General features: G+C 46.8%; 2 protein-coding genes across 7 annotated transcripts in view; one reads left to right on the top strand and one right to left on the bottom strand.

Annotated features, from left to right (window-relative positions):
• Positions 1 to 14,521, top strand: part of wdr6 (WD repeat domain 6) — a 35,768-nt gene extending 21,247 nt beyond the window's left edge. For all 6 annotated transcript variants that reach the window (XM_038812245.1, XM_038812242.1, XM_038812244.1 and 3 more), the window contains 2 exons: positions 10,907 to 10,994; positions 13,395 to 14,521. In XM_038812245.1, coding sequence (XP_038668173.1) covers positions 10,907 to 10,917 — 11 coding nt within the window. In that variant the 3' untranslated portion in view covers positions 10,918 to 10,994; positions 13,395 to 14,521. The remainder of the gene's footprint in view (positions 1 to 10,906; positions 10,995 to 13,394) is intronic.
• The window catches only part of dalrd3 (DALR anticodon binding domain containing 3), a 93,233-nt gene that overhangs the window by 36,545 nt on the left and 39,173 nt on the right, over positions 1 to 17,515 (bottom strand). The window lies entirely within an intron of this gene.

Genomic DNA, 17,515 nt, shown 5'->3' with positions numbered 1-17,515 from the left:
CAGTTGGCGCTGATAGCAGATCAGGTCCCAGCTTGGATGGCAGTTAACCCCTGTGGCTGTGGACAAAGAGGGTGGGAAACCACACCAGCATCCTGGCCTCTCGTCACTGTTCAATTGGCACAGAGTATGAGTGGGTGTGTTTGGAGGAGTGGTGGTAGGGTTTAGCTGTAAAAGACTGTGTTTGGCTGTAAAATCCTCCATGGTCAAATCACCCCCCTTGGTTTCCCCCCCCCCCCGGAGGCTTGCAATCCAAGCTTACAGAATGTCCAATAAGAATAACATGTTACCCTTGGCCCAATTGGCAGCACCCTCATCTCTGGGTCAGAAGATTGTGGGTTCAAGTACCACTCCAGGCTCTTGAGCACAATAATCTGGGCTAACACGCCAGTACTGTACTAACAGAATGCCGCACTGGCAGAGATACCATCTTTAAATGATTACCAAGCTGACGACCTAAAAGATCTAATGATGCTATTTTAAAGAAGAGCAGGAGAATTTTCCCTGATGAAAAATCATAGTCCTGAAACATTAACCCTCTTTCATCCATAGATGCTGCCATAATCTGGTCAGTATGCCCAGCATTTGGTGTTACTCTTTCAGAATTTCCAGCATCTCCAGTATTCTGCTTTTCGATTATAGATATCCCTAAGGTTCTGGCTAATATTTGTCCGTCAGTCAGGGTCACAAGAAACAAATTATCTGATCATTGTCACGTTTCTGTTTGCGGGAGCTTGCTGTGCACTAATTGGCTGCCACATTTCCTACATTATACCAGTGATCACACTTCAATAGCACAGCATTGGCTGTAAAGTACTTTGGGACATCCTGTGTTTAAGTTGGGCTGTTCCTAAACCCTAGACACTACACTTGTAGTGTTCCCCCACCCTTCCACCTCCTCTAACCTAAGGAGTAGAGTGAATAACAGTTACCTGTTTTCTTTTTCTTGTTTTATCTAGAGGGGATGGCAGTGCAATATTGATTGGAACCTCTGTAGGTCGAACAGTTTGGATGGGGCAGTTTTTGTACAGTGTGTGCAGGGGGGTTTCCTGACACAATATGTGGATAGGCTGCTGTTGTTGACCATCACCTAACTCTCTGCCAGGAAGTCTAAAAACGGTTGCCACTGCCTGAAGAACCCTTGCACCGATCCCCTTAAGGCAATTTAATAAACCCAGCCATATCGTTGACCCAGGATTCCACGCCTGGGGGCCTCGCATCTTTCCACTGAAGAAGAATCCTTCGCCGGGCTACCAGGGACGCAAAGGCCAGAATATCGGCCTCTTTCGCCTCCTGGCTCCTCTGCCACCCCAAATATTGCGAGCCCCCAGCCCGGCTCAACCCTGGAACCAACCACCCTCGATATCGTCTCTGCTACGCCCCTCCAAAAGTCCTCCAGCGCTGGGCACGCCCAGAACATGTGGGTGTGGTTTGCTGGGCTCCCTTAGCACCTAACACATCTGTCCTCACTCCCAAAGAACCGGCTCAGCTTTGCCCCGGTCATGTGCGCCCTATGCTGCCCCTTGAATTGTATTAAGCTGAGCCTTGTGCAAGAGGAGGACAAGGAATTCACCCTCCCCAGGGCATCCGCCCACGTCCCCTCGTCGATCTCCTCACCCAACTCCTCCTCCCACTTACCCTTCAGCTCCTCCACCGAGGCCTCCTCCTCCTGCATCACCTGGTATGTTGCCAAGATCCTCCCCTCTCCAACCCACATCCCAGATTTAGGAACTTTCAATGGGTTATTGGATAGGCACATGGAGCACACCAGAATGACAGGGAGTGGGATAGCTTGATCTTGGTTTCGGACAATGCTCGGCACAACATCAAGGGCCGAAGGGCCTGTTCTGTGCTGTACTGTTGTATGTTCTATCCTGTAGGTGCGAAAGGCACAACATAAATTCAAGCCTTTCCTCTTTCTATGATTCATCCATTCATTCATTGTCACTGGGTCACAGTCATGGAACACCTGCCCAACATTACTGTAGGTGTACGTACCCAACATTGACAGCAGCCATTCAAAAAGGCTGCTCACCTCCACCTGCTAAAGGTATTTAGGAATGGGAAATAGATCTTGTTCAGTGAGGATCGGATTCCCTGAACGATTTAAAACAAAATTCGGACATTGTGTTGTCACATTTCTGAGATTAACTCTTTGGGAACTTGTTGCTTGATATTGTCGGTCCTCGACAAAATGATACTAAAATCTGGAGCCGGTTTAGCTCACTTGGCTAGACAGCTGGTTCGTGAGACAGAGCAAGGCCAGCAGCGCGGGTTCAATTCCCATACCGGCTGAGGTTATTCATTCTCAAACTTGCCCCTTGCCTGAGATGTGGTGATCCTCAGGTAAAATCACCACGAGTCAGCTCTCCCCATTATAATAATCTTTAATATTGTCACAAGTAGGCTTACCGTAATTAAGGTACTGTGAAAATCCCCTCGTCGCCACACTCCTGGTGCACAGAGGAAGAATTCAGAATGTCCAATTCACCTAACAAGCACGACTTTCAGGACTTGTGGGAGGAAACCGGAGCACCCGGAGGAAACCCACGGGGGAGAACATGCAGACTCCGCACAGTAACCCAAGCCGGGAATCGAACCTGGGACCCTGGCGCTGTGAAGCAACAGTGCTAACCACTGTGTTACTGTGCCGTCCAAAGAGGAAAGCAGTCCTCTGGGACTGTGGTGACTTTATCTTTACCTCAATAAAATATCATTAGTGATTGGTTCAACATCAAACCGTGACAGGCAAGTGTTGGTTGGGGGGAAAATTTGTTTTTACATGGACATTGACATAAATGATAGAAATAACCCAAGTAAGTACAGTGAGAGGGACAGGAAGTGATTACATGTGCAAATAACAAGCTTGGAAATTGAATTAGAAAAGAGGTTTTGTGTTGAAAATGGACAAATTTTTCCTTATTTACACCATTTGTGTGTGTGAAATGAAATGAAATGAAAATCGCTTAGTGTCACGAATAGGCTTCAATGAAGTCACTGTGAAAAGCCGCTAGTCGCCACATTCCGGCGCCTGTCCGGGGAGGCTGGTACGGGAATTGAACCGTGCTGCTGGCCTGCTTTAAAAGCCAGTGATTTAGCTCAGTGAGCTAAACCAGCCCAGTCCTCCTCTTCACTCAGATGCTCTTACTTAAGGCAGCATGGTGGCACAACGGTTAGCACTGCTGCCTCACAGCTCCAGGGACCTGGTGCAATTCTGGCTTCGGATGACTGTCTGTGTGGAGTCTCCACGTTCTACCCATGTTTGCTTGGGTTTCCTCCGGGTGCTCCGGCTTCCTCCTACAGTCCAAAGATGTGCAGGTTAGGTGGATTGGCCGTGATGAATTGCCCCTTAGTGTACAAAAGGTTAGGTGGGGTTACTTGGGTGGAGGCATGAGTTTAAGTAAGGTGCTCTTTCCAAGGGCCGGTGCAAAATGGCCTCCTCCTGCACTGTAAATTAGGAAAGCTCATCGAAAGCTCCTGATGAAGGAGCTGCGCTCCGAAAGCTAGTGATTCCAAATAAACCTGTTGGACTTTAACCTGGTGTTGTAAGGCTTCTCACTGTGTCCACCCCAGTCCAATGCTGGCACCTCCACATCAGTTGTACAGGGCATTGCTGCAACCACATCTGCACTAGATTCCTTATGTAAAGAAAGATGTAAATGCCTGAGAAGAGTTCAGAGAAGGTTTACTGGACTAATACCAGAAATGGACGGGTTGTCTTATGAGGAAAGGTTGCCATGATGTGGGGATGCCGGCGTTGGACTGGGGTGAGCACAGTAAGAAGTCTTACAACACCAGGTTAAAGTCAATCAGGTTTGTTTCAGACACTAGCTTTTGGAGCCACTGCTGTGAAATTTTCACCTGAGGAAAGAGCAGTGCTCCAAAAGCTAGCATTTGAAACAAACCTGCTGGACTTTAACCTGATGTTGCAAGACTTCTTACTGAGGAACGGTTGGACAGGCTAGGCTTGTACCCTGTGAACTTTAGAAGAGTGAGAGGCAACTTGATCGAAACCTTTAAGATCCTGAGGGGTATTGATAGGGTGGATGTGGAGAGAATGTTTCCTCTTGTGGGAGAATCTAGAACTGGGATTCGCTCATTTAAGATCGAGATGAGGAGAATTTGTTTCTCTCAGAACTTTGTGAGTCTCTGGTACTCTCTTCCACAAAAGGCCGTGGAATCAGTCTTGAATATTTTTAAGGCGGAGCTAGATAAATTGTTGATAGTCAGGAAAGTGGGGTTGAGGTTACAATCAGATCTGCCATGGTCTTACTGAATGACAGAGCAGGCTCGAGGGGCCGAGTGGCCTACTCTTGCTACTAATTCGTATGACCGTATGTATGTTTGTATGTAGGCGTGAGGTCAGTTCTACAGCTCTCCATTGATTCCAAAAGCTATCATCAGGGGCTATCATCATGAGGGGCTGTTTAGCACAACGCTAAATTGCTGGCTTTGAAAGCAGACCACGCAGGCCAGCAGCACGGTTCGATTCCCGTAACAGCCTCCCCGGACAGGCGCCGGAATGTGGTGCTTTTCACAGTGACTTCATTTGAAGCCTACTCGTGACAATAAGCGATTTTCATTTCATTTCATTTTTTCATTTCACTTTCACCAACTCTCGGTCCACCATCAAAACCTGGATGAGTCAGAAGTTCTTTGAGTTAAATATTACCAAGAGTGTAGTCATTGTACTTGTCTCCTTGAACCATCGACTCACCATTGCCTAAACCCCAGCCAGAGATACTGAACCTTGAGTTAACACTGAATCGCAAGCTCAGTTTACACATGCACACCTATTTCATTGCCAAGGTTTCTTTCCTTTCACTTAACACTGTCCACTTGCACACTTGTCTCTCCTGACTAGCTGGTGGATTCATTTACCTTAAGATTTCACTTCTTCAATGTCAACCTCAATCCTCCACCAAATGGAAGAGTTACAGCTCACATCCTCATCTACATGATGCCACATTCATTCACCCTCGCACCCCACCAACCAGTATCCTTGTCCTCATTAGCTTTGCCGACCTCCTTCGGAACAGCAAATTGATTTTAAAATTATTGTCCTCCCCTCCAAACCTCTTGTCCTGCCCTACTTTAAAAAAAAATTAGAGTATCCAATTATTTTTTTCCAATTAAAGGGCAATTTAGCTTTGCCAATCCACCTAACCTAATCTCTGGGTTGTGGAGCTGAAACCCACGCAGGCACTGGGAGAATGTGTAAACTCCACACAGTGACCCGGGGCCGGGATTGAACCCGGGTCCTCAGCGCCGTAGGCAGCAGTGCTAACCACTGGGCCACCGTGCCGCCCTGTCCTGCCCTACTTCAACTGTCTCCTTCATGCATATGGCCCTGAAAAGATTGTCTCTCATTGGAATCTACCTTCCGCTCTTTCACTTTTCCCCTGATGCTGTGCACCCCATCACCTCTATCCGTACCACTGTCTGGTCTTCAGGAGACTTTAAACATTCTACTTTGACCATACTTTTTTTTCTGCATTACGTGCACACATCCTGCAAAGTGTCCTGAGATATCTCTTTGCACAGTGTTGTGTACATGAGAGTTAATGTTTCAGACGGTCTTGTGTTGGAAGTTGTCCAGAAAAAGGGAACTTGAAAGCTGAACATTCTCTATTTCTTCTTCTGTTCAGGGACTCCCATACCTCACACTAATCTCCAACCACAAAAGTGGGTAAACAATTGACCTGGAAATTCTGCACTAGGCTGGTCATGTTGAGGAGGAAGGCCCGTAGATGAGACTGAAATCCAGATATAGGTTGCAATCCAGTTATATCATTACTGGCTCAACCATGGGTCCTTGATCCTGGGTTGGGATGGGGTAGAACCTCTGGCACCGTTAATCCTGGAGATAGAAGTTCATAGAATTTACAGTGCAGAAGGAGGCCATTCGGCCCATCGAGTCTGCACCGGCTCCTGGAAAGAGCACCCTACCCAAGGTTAACACCTCCACCCTATCCCCATAACCCAGTAACCCCACCCAACACTAAGGGAAATTTTGGACATTAAGGGCAATTTATCATGTCCAATCCACCTAACTTGCACATCTTTGGACTGTGGGAGGAAACCGGAGCACCCGGAGGAAACCCACGCACACACATGGAGGATGTGCAGACTCCGCACAGACAGTGACCCAAGCCGGAATCGAACCTAGGACCCTGGAGCTGTGAAGCGATTGTGCTATCCACAATGCTACCGTGCTGCCACTAATGTTAGGAAATTGGATCCGGAAATGAGAACAGTGATGTAGCAGACAATGATGGGTTAACAGACTGAGGGTAAAACTTCTAGCACCGAGTTAGAGGTGTACGCCCACACCTGGCCTGAGTTAGTGTCCCATTCAGACTTAAACTCGTTAATGGGAATAAACAAGATACCCCTGTTCAGCCGGGGTGATTCACTCCAGGTCCATTGTCCTCCGGGACACTATGATCTGACCAGCCATTAGCCCATTACAGAATCTGAGGGCCTCTTTTGTCCGTAAGTTGGGGGTTAATTGCATATTCGGGAGCGAGCAATCAAAAGCCCAGATAGCAATGATGAGTTCAAGTCTGAAAACTCCAGGACAGAAACATTGTTTGAGGGGCTGGGCAGGGCTCAGAGGGAGAAAAGAACCCTCTTCGAACAGATGGGGGCAGAAGGATTTGGAAAGCCACCGGGAGAGGTCATGAAACGTTTCCACAGAGACAGGCTTTTAAAAAGGTTGTCTGAAGGAGCTGCACTAACAACAGGAATAAATTGTATCAATGCAATATCATTGTTGCCTGCCTGCCTAAGTGGAGCTCAGAGCGGTATGTTCATTATTTGCTGTTTAATGGGAAATTGTGTGTTAGGGTTAAAAGATGCATGAAAGCTGTTCTTGAAGTTTAAAGGTTGTTTTCTTTTGTTGTAATAAAGTTTTTGTTTGCAAAAAAGTAACCAAGCCCTATTTCTTATGCAATTACTCCTGGAGAGAATCCATCTTTCCGCAGAGAAAACAATTCAAAAAACATTGAGGTTCTGGCCCAGTATCTTAGCCACTGTTGGGATCTGACCAGGGGTCGGTAACAGCCCCTTCCATTACAGTGGTAGTGATGGAGGACTGAGTCTCGCTCAAGTTGTGTCTTTCCCCAGCCAAGGCCTAACCAGTGATTTATACAGGTTTAACATAACATCCTTGCTTCGTAATTTTTTTAATTCAACCATAAGATGGTCAGCATGGTAGCACAGCTGCTTCACAGCTCCAGGGTCCCGGGTTCGATTCCGACCTCAGGTGAGTGTCTGTGCGGAGTCTGCACGTTCTCCCCGTGTCTGCGTGGGTTTCCTCCGGGTGCTCCGGTTTCCTCCCACAGTCCAAAGATGTGCAGGTTAGATGGATTGTCCATTATAAATTGCCCTTAGTATCCAAAAACATTTGGGTGGGGTTACGGGGATAGGGTGGAGGGCTTAAGTGGGGTGTTCTTTCCAAGAGCCGGTGCAGACTTGATGGGCTGACTGGCCTCCTTCTGCACTGTAAATTCTATGAATTCTTTGTGAGTGGGTCACTGGCTAGGCCCAGCAATTATTGCCCATCCCTAGCTGCCCTTGAGAAGGTGGTGGTGAGCTGCCTTCTTGAGCCGCTGCAGTCCATGAGGTGTAGGTACACCCACAGTGCTGTTAGGAAGGGAGTTCCAGGGTTTTGACCCAGCGACAGTGAAGGAACAAACAATACAGTTCCAAATCACAGTGGTGAGAAGAACTTGAAGGTGGTGGTGTCTCATGTGTCTGATACCCTTGTCTTTCCAGGTGGTGGAGGTTGTGGGTTTGGAAGGTGCCGTCGAAGAAGCCATATTGGAGGGGTGGTATTGGTATTGGTAGTGATAGTGGTATTGGCGCATTAGAGAGAGATGACCTAAGTTCGGGAAACCAGGATGTAGAAGCAGTTTGGGTTGTGATGAGAAATGATAAAGGTAGAAAGTCACTTGTGGGAGGGGTATACAGGCCCCCTCATTGTAACTACAATGTAGGACAGAATATGAAAGAAGAGATAATGGGAGCTTGTCAGAAAGGTACAGCGATAATCATGGGGATTTTAATCTACATTAAAAATTGGAAAAATCAGATAGACAAAGGTAGCCTAGATGAGAAGTTTATAGAATGTTTTCAGGAGAGTTTTTGAGAACAGCACATTCTAACAAGAGAGCATATACTAGACCTGGCATTCTACAATGAGATAGGTCATTGATAACCTCATGGTGAAGGCACCCCTAGGTTGCAGCGATCATAATATGATTGAAGTTTACATTCACTTTGAGGGAGAGAAGACTGCGTCCAAGACCAGTATTTTAAACTTAAATAAAAGCAAATATGAGTGCATGAAAGCGGAGCAAGCTAGAGTGAACTGGCTGATGTGCTTAAGATCAACAGAGGTTCAGTGGCTGACATTTACAGTGTGATTTCAGCAAATGCAGAATAGAAACATTCCAATGACAAAGAAAGATCTCAAGGGGAGGGCCGTGGCCGTGTTTAATTGGAAAAGTTAAAGATAGTATTGAACTTAAAGAAAAAACATTTATGCGCAAAGACAAGTGGCAGGTCAGAAGACTGGAAAGAATATAAAGAACATCGAAGAATGACAAAAAGATTGATAAATGAAAATCTAGGGTACGAAAGAAAGCTAGCCAGTAATGTAAAGACGGACAGGAAGTTTCTATTGATATTTAAATAAGAAAAGAGTTAACACAGTGAGCGCTGGTCCTACAGAAATTGATGATGGAAAGTAGGGCTATGGCGGTTGAATTAAACAGGTATTTTGCAACTGTCTTCACTAGTATAGAGGACACAAATAATAACCCAGAAATCGCTGTAAATCAGGAAATGAAAGGGAGAGAGGAACTCAGGATAATTACAATCAGCAGGGAAGTGGTGCTGAGCAAATTGTTGGGTCTGTGGGCTGACAAATCTGCAGGTCCAGATAAACTTTATCCCAAGACGGGGCGGCGCGGTGGCACAGTGGTTAGCACTGCTGCCTTACAGCGCCAGGGCCCGGCTTCAATTCCAACGTTGGGTGGGTGGCTGTGTGGAGTTTGCACGTTCTCTCCATGAGTGTCTGTCCGGAGTCTGCACGTTCTCCTCTGCGTGGGTTTCCTCCGGGTGCTCTGATTTCCTCCCACAGTCCAAAGATGTACAGGTCAGGTGAATTGGCCATGCTAAATTGCTTCTTGCTGTCCAAAAGGTCAGGTGTGGTTACTGGGTTCCAGGGATAGGGTGGGGACGTGGGCCAAGATAGGGTGCTCTTTCGGATCATCGGTGCAGACTTGATGGTTCGAATGGCCTCCTTCTGCACCATAGGGATTCTATGATTCTGTTCTAAGATCTTGAAAGAAGTGGCTAATGAGATGCATTGGTTTTAATTTTCCAAACTTCCCTAGTTTTCTGGTAGGCTACATTAGATTGGAAGATAGCAAATGTAACTCCCTTGTTTAAAAAGGGAGGGAGAAAGAAAGAAGGAAACTACAGGCCAGTTAGCCTAACATTTGCCATAGGGAACATGTTTGAAGCTATTATTAAAGGTGTTATAGCAGGGCACTTTGAAAAATTCAAGGCAATCAGGCAAGGCCAACATGGTTTTGTGAAAGAGAAATCATGTTTAACCAATTTATTGGAGTTGTTTGAAGGGGTCACATGTGCTGTGGATAAAGGGAAATCAGTGGATGTAGATTTCCAGAAGGCATTGATAAAGTGCCACACCAAAGGTTATTGTGGAAAATAAAAGCTCATGACGGAAGGGTTAACATATTGGCATGGATTGAAGATTGGCTGGCTCAAGGAAACAGGTTTGGCATACATGGATCTTCTCTGGTTGGCAGGATGTGACCAGGGGATGTGCCACAGTGATCACTGCTAGGGCCTCAACTTTTTTTGCAATTTTTCTAATGGGCTTGAACGAAGGGGACTGAAGGTATGGTTGCTAAATTTGCTGACTAAGATAGGAAAATAAATTGTAAAGGAAATGTAAGGATGCTACAAAGGGACATAGATACATTAAGTGAGTGGACAACACTCTGGCAAATAAATTATAATGTGACAAACGTGATAAGAAGAATAAAAAAGCTTATTAGCTAAATGGTGAGAGATTGCAGAGCTCTGAGGTGCAGAGGGATCTGGGTGTCCTAGTGCATAAATCACAAAAGGTTAGTATACAGGTACAGCAAGTAATTAGGAAAGCAAATAGAATGCTATCGTTTATTATAAGGCGAATTGATTACAGAAGTAGGGAGTTTATGCTTTAGCTGTACAGGGCATTGGTGAGAACACATCTGGTGTATTGCTCTCCTTATTTAAAGAAATATATAAATGCTTTAGAAGCAGTTCAGAGAAGGTTTGCTGGCTAATACCAGGAATGGGCAGGTTGGCTTATGAGGAAAGTTTGGAGAGGTGAGGTTTGTATCCACTAGAGTTTAGAAGGGTCAGAGGCAACTTGATCAAGACCTTTACGATCCTGAAGGGTATTGCCAGGTTGACTGTGGAGAGGATATTTCCTCTTGACAGACAACCTAGAACGAGGACTCGCTGTTTCAAAATAAGGGGTGGCTCACTTGTTCATTGAAGGCCGAGATGAGGAGAACTTTTTCTCTGAGGATCGTGAGCATTTGGAACGCTCCTCCACAAAAGGCAGTGGAGCAGACTCTTTGAATATTTTTTAAGGCAGATCGAGATAGATTCGTGATTAACAACAAAGGGGTGAAAGGTTATCGGAGGTCGGCAGCAATGTGGAGTTGAAGTTACAATCAGATCCATCACGATCATACTGAATGGTGGGACAGGCTCGAGGGGCCGAGTGGACCACTCCTCCTAATTCCTATGTTTGTGTATATATCCTTTGAATGAAATTGAACCCTGAGCTATTTTCTGTTTTAATTTCCCCTTCGCACAGGAACATCTTGATCAATTTTGCCTCCAAAAACTGCAGAGAAATATCTTGCCTTCCATCAGGAAAGGAGAAGAGAGTGCCTTTAATAACAGTAAGTTCTATAATGTAGCAGCCCAGGGATTTAACTCGTGGCTATTCGCACCAAAATGTGGAGCAACTGTCTCTCTACATAAGGGATTTTTATAGATCGCACCTCATTGAGTGTTGAAGATTAGGAAGTGGATTTGCTGCCTGGCATGGTATTAAACCATACAGGACTGAGACAGCTGAGATAGCAGACCTCAGCTGGGTCTGCACTTTCTCTCTCTTCATTCTTTCATAGGATGTGGGCAATGCTGGCCAAACTAACGTTTGTTGCCCATCCTTAATTGCCCTACATTTCAGAGGGCAGTTGTGGGTCTAAGGTCACGTGTAGGCCAGACCAGACAGGGACGGCAGATTTCCTTCCCTAAAAAGGCATTCGTGAACCAGATGAGTTTTTATGTTCGTTGTCATGGTCACCATTATTAAGACTAGGGGCGGCATTCTCTGGTTTCGCCAGACACGTGTTTCTCGGCAGCGCGCCGTTCACTGGGGGCAGGATTCTATCTTCACGCCGCTTGTCAACGGGATGGGGCGTGGGCGCATTCCTGGCAGGAAAAGTGAATCACCATGACAGGAGAAGACTGGCCGAGATGTAGAATTCCAGATTTATTCATTGAATTTAAATTCCACCAGCTGCTATGGTGGCATTTGAACCCGTGTTCCCAGAGCATCATCCTGCGCTGAATTACAAATCCAGTCAGATTAGCACTTGCTTATCTAAAGATGAAGGAAAATTAAATAATACATTGTCACTGCTGTAACCTGGATTTTCCACACCAATTCTGTGTGTACGACAATGGTTGTAGACTCCAATTAACCTGCGGCGATATTGACCCACAATAGTCCATCGATCATTGTTGGGTCTTTAAACAAGTGTGGGAGCAGGGAGGAGGGAGGGATAGGGACAAGGTTGCTTTGCTGGATGCTTTTATAACATTAAACAACCCCATCCATCTCTGAGGCTGGGAATTAAGTGAAGGGATGTCGAGTTTTAAAGAGAAAAAGGTTTGAGGCTTGATTATGTTAAATTCACCCTCGAGGCACGGAGTCTCATCCAATGGGAATGCCCGCTGGGACTTAGGGTGCATAAAGCAGCGGGAATCCAGGATTCCGTCCCCAAAACATGTTCACTGAGCTCATGTCCAAACTTTACGATCTTAGTGTATGAACACAATTGCAGTTTTGTACTTTATGGACTTCATACAATTATACAGCACGGAAGGAGGCCATTCAGCCCATTGAGTCTATGCTGGCTCCTTGGAGAAGCTGAGAAGCTGTGCACTTAGTTTTACTCTCCTGCACTTTCCCCACAGCAAAAAGCTTTCCTTTTCTCATTTTTTCATGGGACTTTCATGGGACATGGATGATTTTGGCTCGGCCGCCCATGTCCCTAGTTGGCCGTGGCAAGTAGGTGATGAACAGCCTTCTTGAACCAACAGTGCTGTTAGGGAAGGAGTTCCAGGATTTTGACCCAGCGTCAGTGAAGGAACAGTTTGAAAGGTGCTGTCTGAAGGGTTTGAGTTGCCGCAGTGATCTTGTAGATGGTACACTACAAGGGCATTAGTGAACCAGGTGGGTTTTTACGGCAATCAACAATGGCTTCATGGTCATCATTAGACTTTCAATTCCAGATTTTCCGCTGGTTTCCATTGACTCCAGTTTAGCTAGGTCTCCTTGATGCCATGCTCAGTCAAATGCTGCCTTGATGTCAAGGGCAGTCACTCTCACCTCATCCCCGCATTCAGCTCTTTTGTCCATGTTTGAACCAAGGCTTTAATGAGGTCAGGAGCTGAGTGACCCTGGCTGCACCCAAACTGAGCATCCGTGAGCAGATCATTGCCGAGTAAGTACCGCTTGATAGCACTGTTGATGACCCCTTCATTCACTTTGCTGATGATGGCACGTAGATTGATCGGGTGGTAATTGGCTGGGTTGGGTGTCACCGACAAACAGTTGAAACTCTGGACCGTCTGGTCCGTATTGTATACCAACCACCAGATATTGAATCCTCCCTGGCCCCTCAAGCTGATACACAGCAGCCGGAAAGCTTAGCGCTTTCTCATTGAAATGAGAATGACCGGGTAAATGCTAGGAGACCATCTCCCCTGTCTGGAGATCCTCAAGTTGGGCATCAGGGTCTCGAGGTGAGGGCGGCCATTGGGGACTGAGACGAGGAGAACCTTCTTCACTCAGAGGACTTTCGAATTCCCTCCTCCAGAGAGTTCATTTGTTGAGTATAGATAATCATTACACTTTTAGGCGTTGGGGAATGTGAGAAGAAAGATCAGCAATGTATTGAATGGCAGAACTAGCTCAAAGGGCTGCAAGGCCATCTCCTCCTATTTCTCATCTTTCTTATGTTCAATTCACTGTAAACAGAATGAATTTCCTTTTTTGTTTTCAACAGGAAAAGTGCCTTGGAAGAAATTACCTCTCTCGGAGTGTTCAAAACCACTTAAACCACGCCCACCGCTTACGGCGCCATGCGTGAAGAAGATCAAACGTAACATGAGGACGGAGATTGCGCCGTGGGTTGGGAACTCCCTTCTGGACACCTCTTGTGGTGCCTTTCCACAGTTGTTAGAACAGTTCCAACGTCATCCCAGGGCTCAGCACCATTTTCCGTGTGGCGCCATTGGGACTCAGTGCGGCTATGCCATAGATGGCACAGAGGAGAACAACCTCAGCAGAAGCCAAGACGGGTACAAGGGGACGGGTGGCAAAGGGGAGCAGCAGTCCCCCCGAGCCGTGCCTGAGGGCCCGGCAGAGGGCAAGGCGTTGACGAACCAGAGAAGTGGGAAGGACGGCTGGTCCCGAAGGAGGCTGAGAAACGAACTGCGGGAAGGCGCAAAGCTGCCTCCAGTCCAGAGCATCTCGAACCTCAGCTTCAGCAGAAGCTTCACATTCTCTTTCTTTGAGCTGCCGCAGCATCTGTCACAGCGGTACAGAGCACAGAGGACCCTCCCGCTGAAGCAAGTTCACTCCTGAGCCCTCATTGTGCTGCTGTGAAGAGAATTCCTCCCAGCACGGAGAAAACTACCTTGCCCTTTCTCTCAGTAACCTAGTTTCCTTCACGAACAGTCCAAAGGTGAGCCAGTTGCATGGATCAGCACCATGTCAACACTCTGCATTTTCTGATGGGAAGTCCCCAATCTCTGCTGGGCTTCCAGCGATGCTATTGAGTGAAGATTAGTGCCATCGTCAGAGCAGATAAGGGGCTGGGGTATTATAGGACTATTGGAAAAAAGCGGATAATTCTTGTGCAAAACGTTGATCAGGCCTTAGTAGGAATAGTATCCAGTATTCATCTCCTCACATCGTGGATGATATCGAGGCAGAGGCGGGTCGGAGTCGAATTCCCAGTTTACACCATCTTCATTGTCAAGATCGGCTGTAAGAATTAGGAATCGAGAAGTGTAGACTTCTGGGCTGATCTCTATGAGATTTAATTGATGAAGCTTTAACTAGATGTCAAAAGGAAAAGGGGTTGCAATTTTATGCTGTATAATAAAATAAAGACTTGCATTTAAATAATGTCTTTCTCGACCTCAGGATATTCTAAAGCACTCTATAGCCAATGAAGGAACAATGTGCATTGTTTTGGGGAGAAGGCGGGAGACTGGCACTGAATGAGTTGCTGATTCACGGAGCTGGTGCGGACATGATGGGCTGAATGGCGCCTAGACTGTAAATATTTTGTGAAGCACTTTAAGAATGAAGCACCCAGATAGTGCACAGAAAGCTCCCACAAACAGCAATGTGATAATGGACAGATAACCTGTTTCTGTGATGTTGGTTGTGGGGTGAACATTAGCCCAGGACACTGGGGGAGAACCCTGCTCTTCTTCAGACTAGCGGCAGACAAAGTTTCAGTGGAACACCCTATCCAAAAGACAGTACCTCCATCAGCGCTGCACTCCCTCAATACTGCACTAAAGTGCCAGCCTAGATTTGTCTGCTCAAATCTCTTGAATGAGACTCAAACCCTTAACCGGAACAGGCTTGGAGGGCTGAAGGGCCTGTTCCTGTGCTATATTGTTCTTTGTTCAAACCCACAAATTTCCAAATCCTACAAATGCACGACCCATTGAGCCATAGCTGACACATCAAGACGAGATCTGAAGAGATAGTTATTTTCCCAAAGAATAATGACCCGCTGAAACAGGCTCATATAGTGCATTTAGATTCATTTAATTAATTCTCAGCTACTGGGGAAGCTTAACCGGTCAAACCAGCACGGGTTCAATTCCGACCTCCCTGAACTGGCGCCGGAATGTGGCGACTAGGGGCTTTTCACAGTAACTTCATTGAAGCCTACTTGTAACAATAAGCGACTTTTATTATTATTTGCCTGCCATCCATTGCAGTAAAGGACAACATCCATTTGTCTTCCTAATTACTTGCTACACCTGCATGCCAATGTTTTGTGTTTCATGTACATGGACACCCAGATCCCTCTGTCCTGTGGTGTTCTGCAGTCTCCTTTTATATATAATTCTGCTTTTCTACTCCTGCCGAAGCGTACAAATTCACATTTTCCCACATTTTACTCAATCTGCCACATTTTAGCCCTTCACTTAACCTGATTATATCCCTTTGTGGACTCTCTGTTCCTCTCACCATTTGCTCCTACCTAACTTTGTATCCACAGCAAATGTTGCTACAATACAGTTGATTCCTTCATCCAAGTCATTCATCTCCAATATAGCTGAGACCGCAGTCCCTATGTCACTCCACTCACTTGTCAACCTGAAATTAATCCATTAATCCCGACTCTCTGTCTCCTGTTAGTTAGCCAATCCTCTGTCCATGCCAATATATCACTCCCAACACCATATCTTGTGCAGTAACCTTATAGTTTGGACTTTATTGAATCCCTTTTGGAAATTCAAATACATACTGGTTCCCCATTATTCATCACCCTGCTTGATACATCCTCAAAAGGACTCTAATAAATGTCAAACATTTCCATTTTCCAAAAACATTGACTCTGCTGAAGTGTATTACGAGTTTCTAAATATCACGCTCCGACCTCCTCCATAATGGATTCTAGCATTTTCCCAATGACGGATGTTAGACTAACTGACGTATAGTTTTCTACTTTCTGTCTCCCTTTTTTCTTTAAAACAAAAATAATTTCTATTCAAATTTTCACAAAAAAGAAAATAACAGAAAATTCTAAGAACGAAAAAAAAACAGAACCCCCCCCCCCCGTAAATACAAAAGAGAAACAATAAATTAACGCCCGTCATTGGCAAAAAACAGACATTCAACCCAAAACAAAAACAAAGAGACAACCCCCCCCCCCGTTGCTGCTGCTGCTGCTGACCTTTTGTTTTTACCGTTCCGCCAGGATATCAAGGAATTGTTGCCATCTCCTGAAAAAACCCTGCACTGACCCCTTTAGGGCAAATTTCACCCTCTCCAATTTAATAAACCCCGCCATATCGTTGTTCCAGGCCTCCACGCTTGGGGGCCTCGCATCCTTCCACCGAAGAAGAAGCCTCCGCCGGGCTACTAGGGATGCAAAGGCCAGAACACGGCCTATTTCGCCTCCTGCACTCCTGGCCTCCACTGCAACCCCAAATATTGCGATTCCCCAGCCTGGATTGACCCTGGATCCTACCACACTCGATACCGTCCTTGCTACACCCTTCCAAAATTCCCCCTGCGCTGGGCATGCCCAGAACATGTGGACATGGTTTGCTGGGCTCCTTGAGCACCTAATACACCTGTCCTCGGTCCCAAAAAACCGGCTCATCCTTGTCCCGGTCATATGAGCCCTATGCAGCACCTTAAACTGTATGAGGCTAAGCCTCGCACACGAAGAGGAGGAGTTCACCCTTTCTAGGGCATCCGCCCACATCCTCTCCTCACCCAGCTCCTCCTCCCATTTATCTTTCAGCTCCTCCACCGAGGCCTCGTCTACCTCATGAATCACCTGGTACACTTCCGAGATCCTCCCCTCTCCAACCCACACCCCTGAAAGCACCCTGTCCTGGACCCCACGCGGCAGCAGCAGGGGGAACCCTGCCACCTGACAAACGCCCTTACTTGCATGTACCTAAAGGTGTTCCCCGGGGGAGCCTGAACTTCCCTTCCAGCTGCCACCACCGGGCTCGTGGTATACCGCGTCGGAGGGAGCGGCGGCGGCGCCGTTGCAAGCGCTTCCAGGCTCGTACCCACACAGGACGCCATCTCCATCCTCTTCCATGCTGCCCCCTCCCCCTCCATCACCCACTTACGCACCATTGATGCGTTGGCAGCCCAATAGTACCAACAGAAGCTGGGCAACGCCAGCCCCCCCATCCCTGCCCCGCTCCAAGAACACCCGTCTCACCCTTGGAGTCCCGTGTGCCCACACAAACCCCGTAATGCTCCTGTTAACCCTCCTGAAAAAGGCCTTCGGGATAAGGATGGGGAGGCACTGGAATAGGAACAGAAACCTCGGGAGCACCGTCATCTTGACTGACTGCACCCTACCCGCCAAAGACAGCGGCAGCATGTCCCACCTTTTAAACTCCTCCT

This window comes from Scyliorhinus canicula, chromosome 11, assembly GCF_902713615.1.
Source record: "Scyliorhinus canicula chromosome 11, sScyCan1.1, whole genome shotgun sequence".
NCBI lineage: Eukaryota > Metazoa > Chordata > Chondrichthyes > Carcharhiniformes > Scyliorhinidae > Scyliorhinus > Scyliorhinus canicula.
This window is presented reverse-complemented; position numbering and strand designations above follow the sequence as displayed.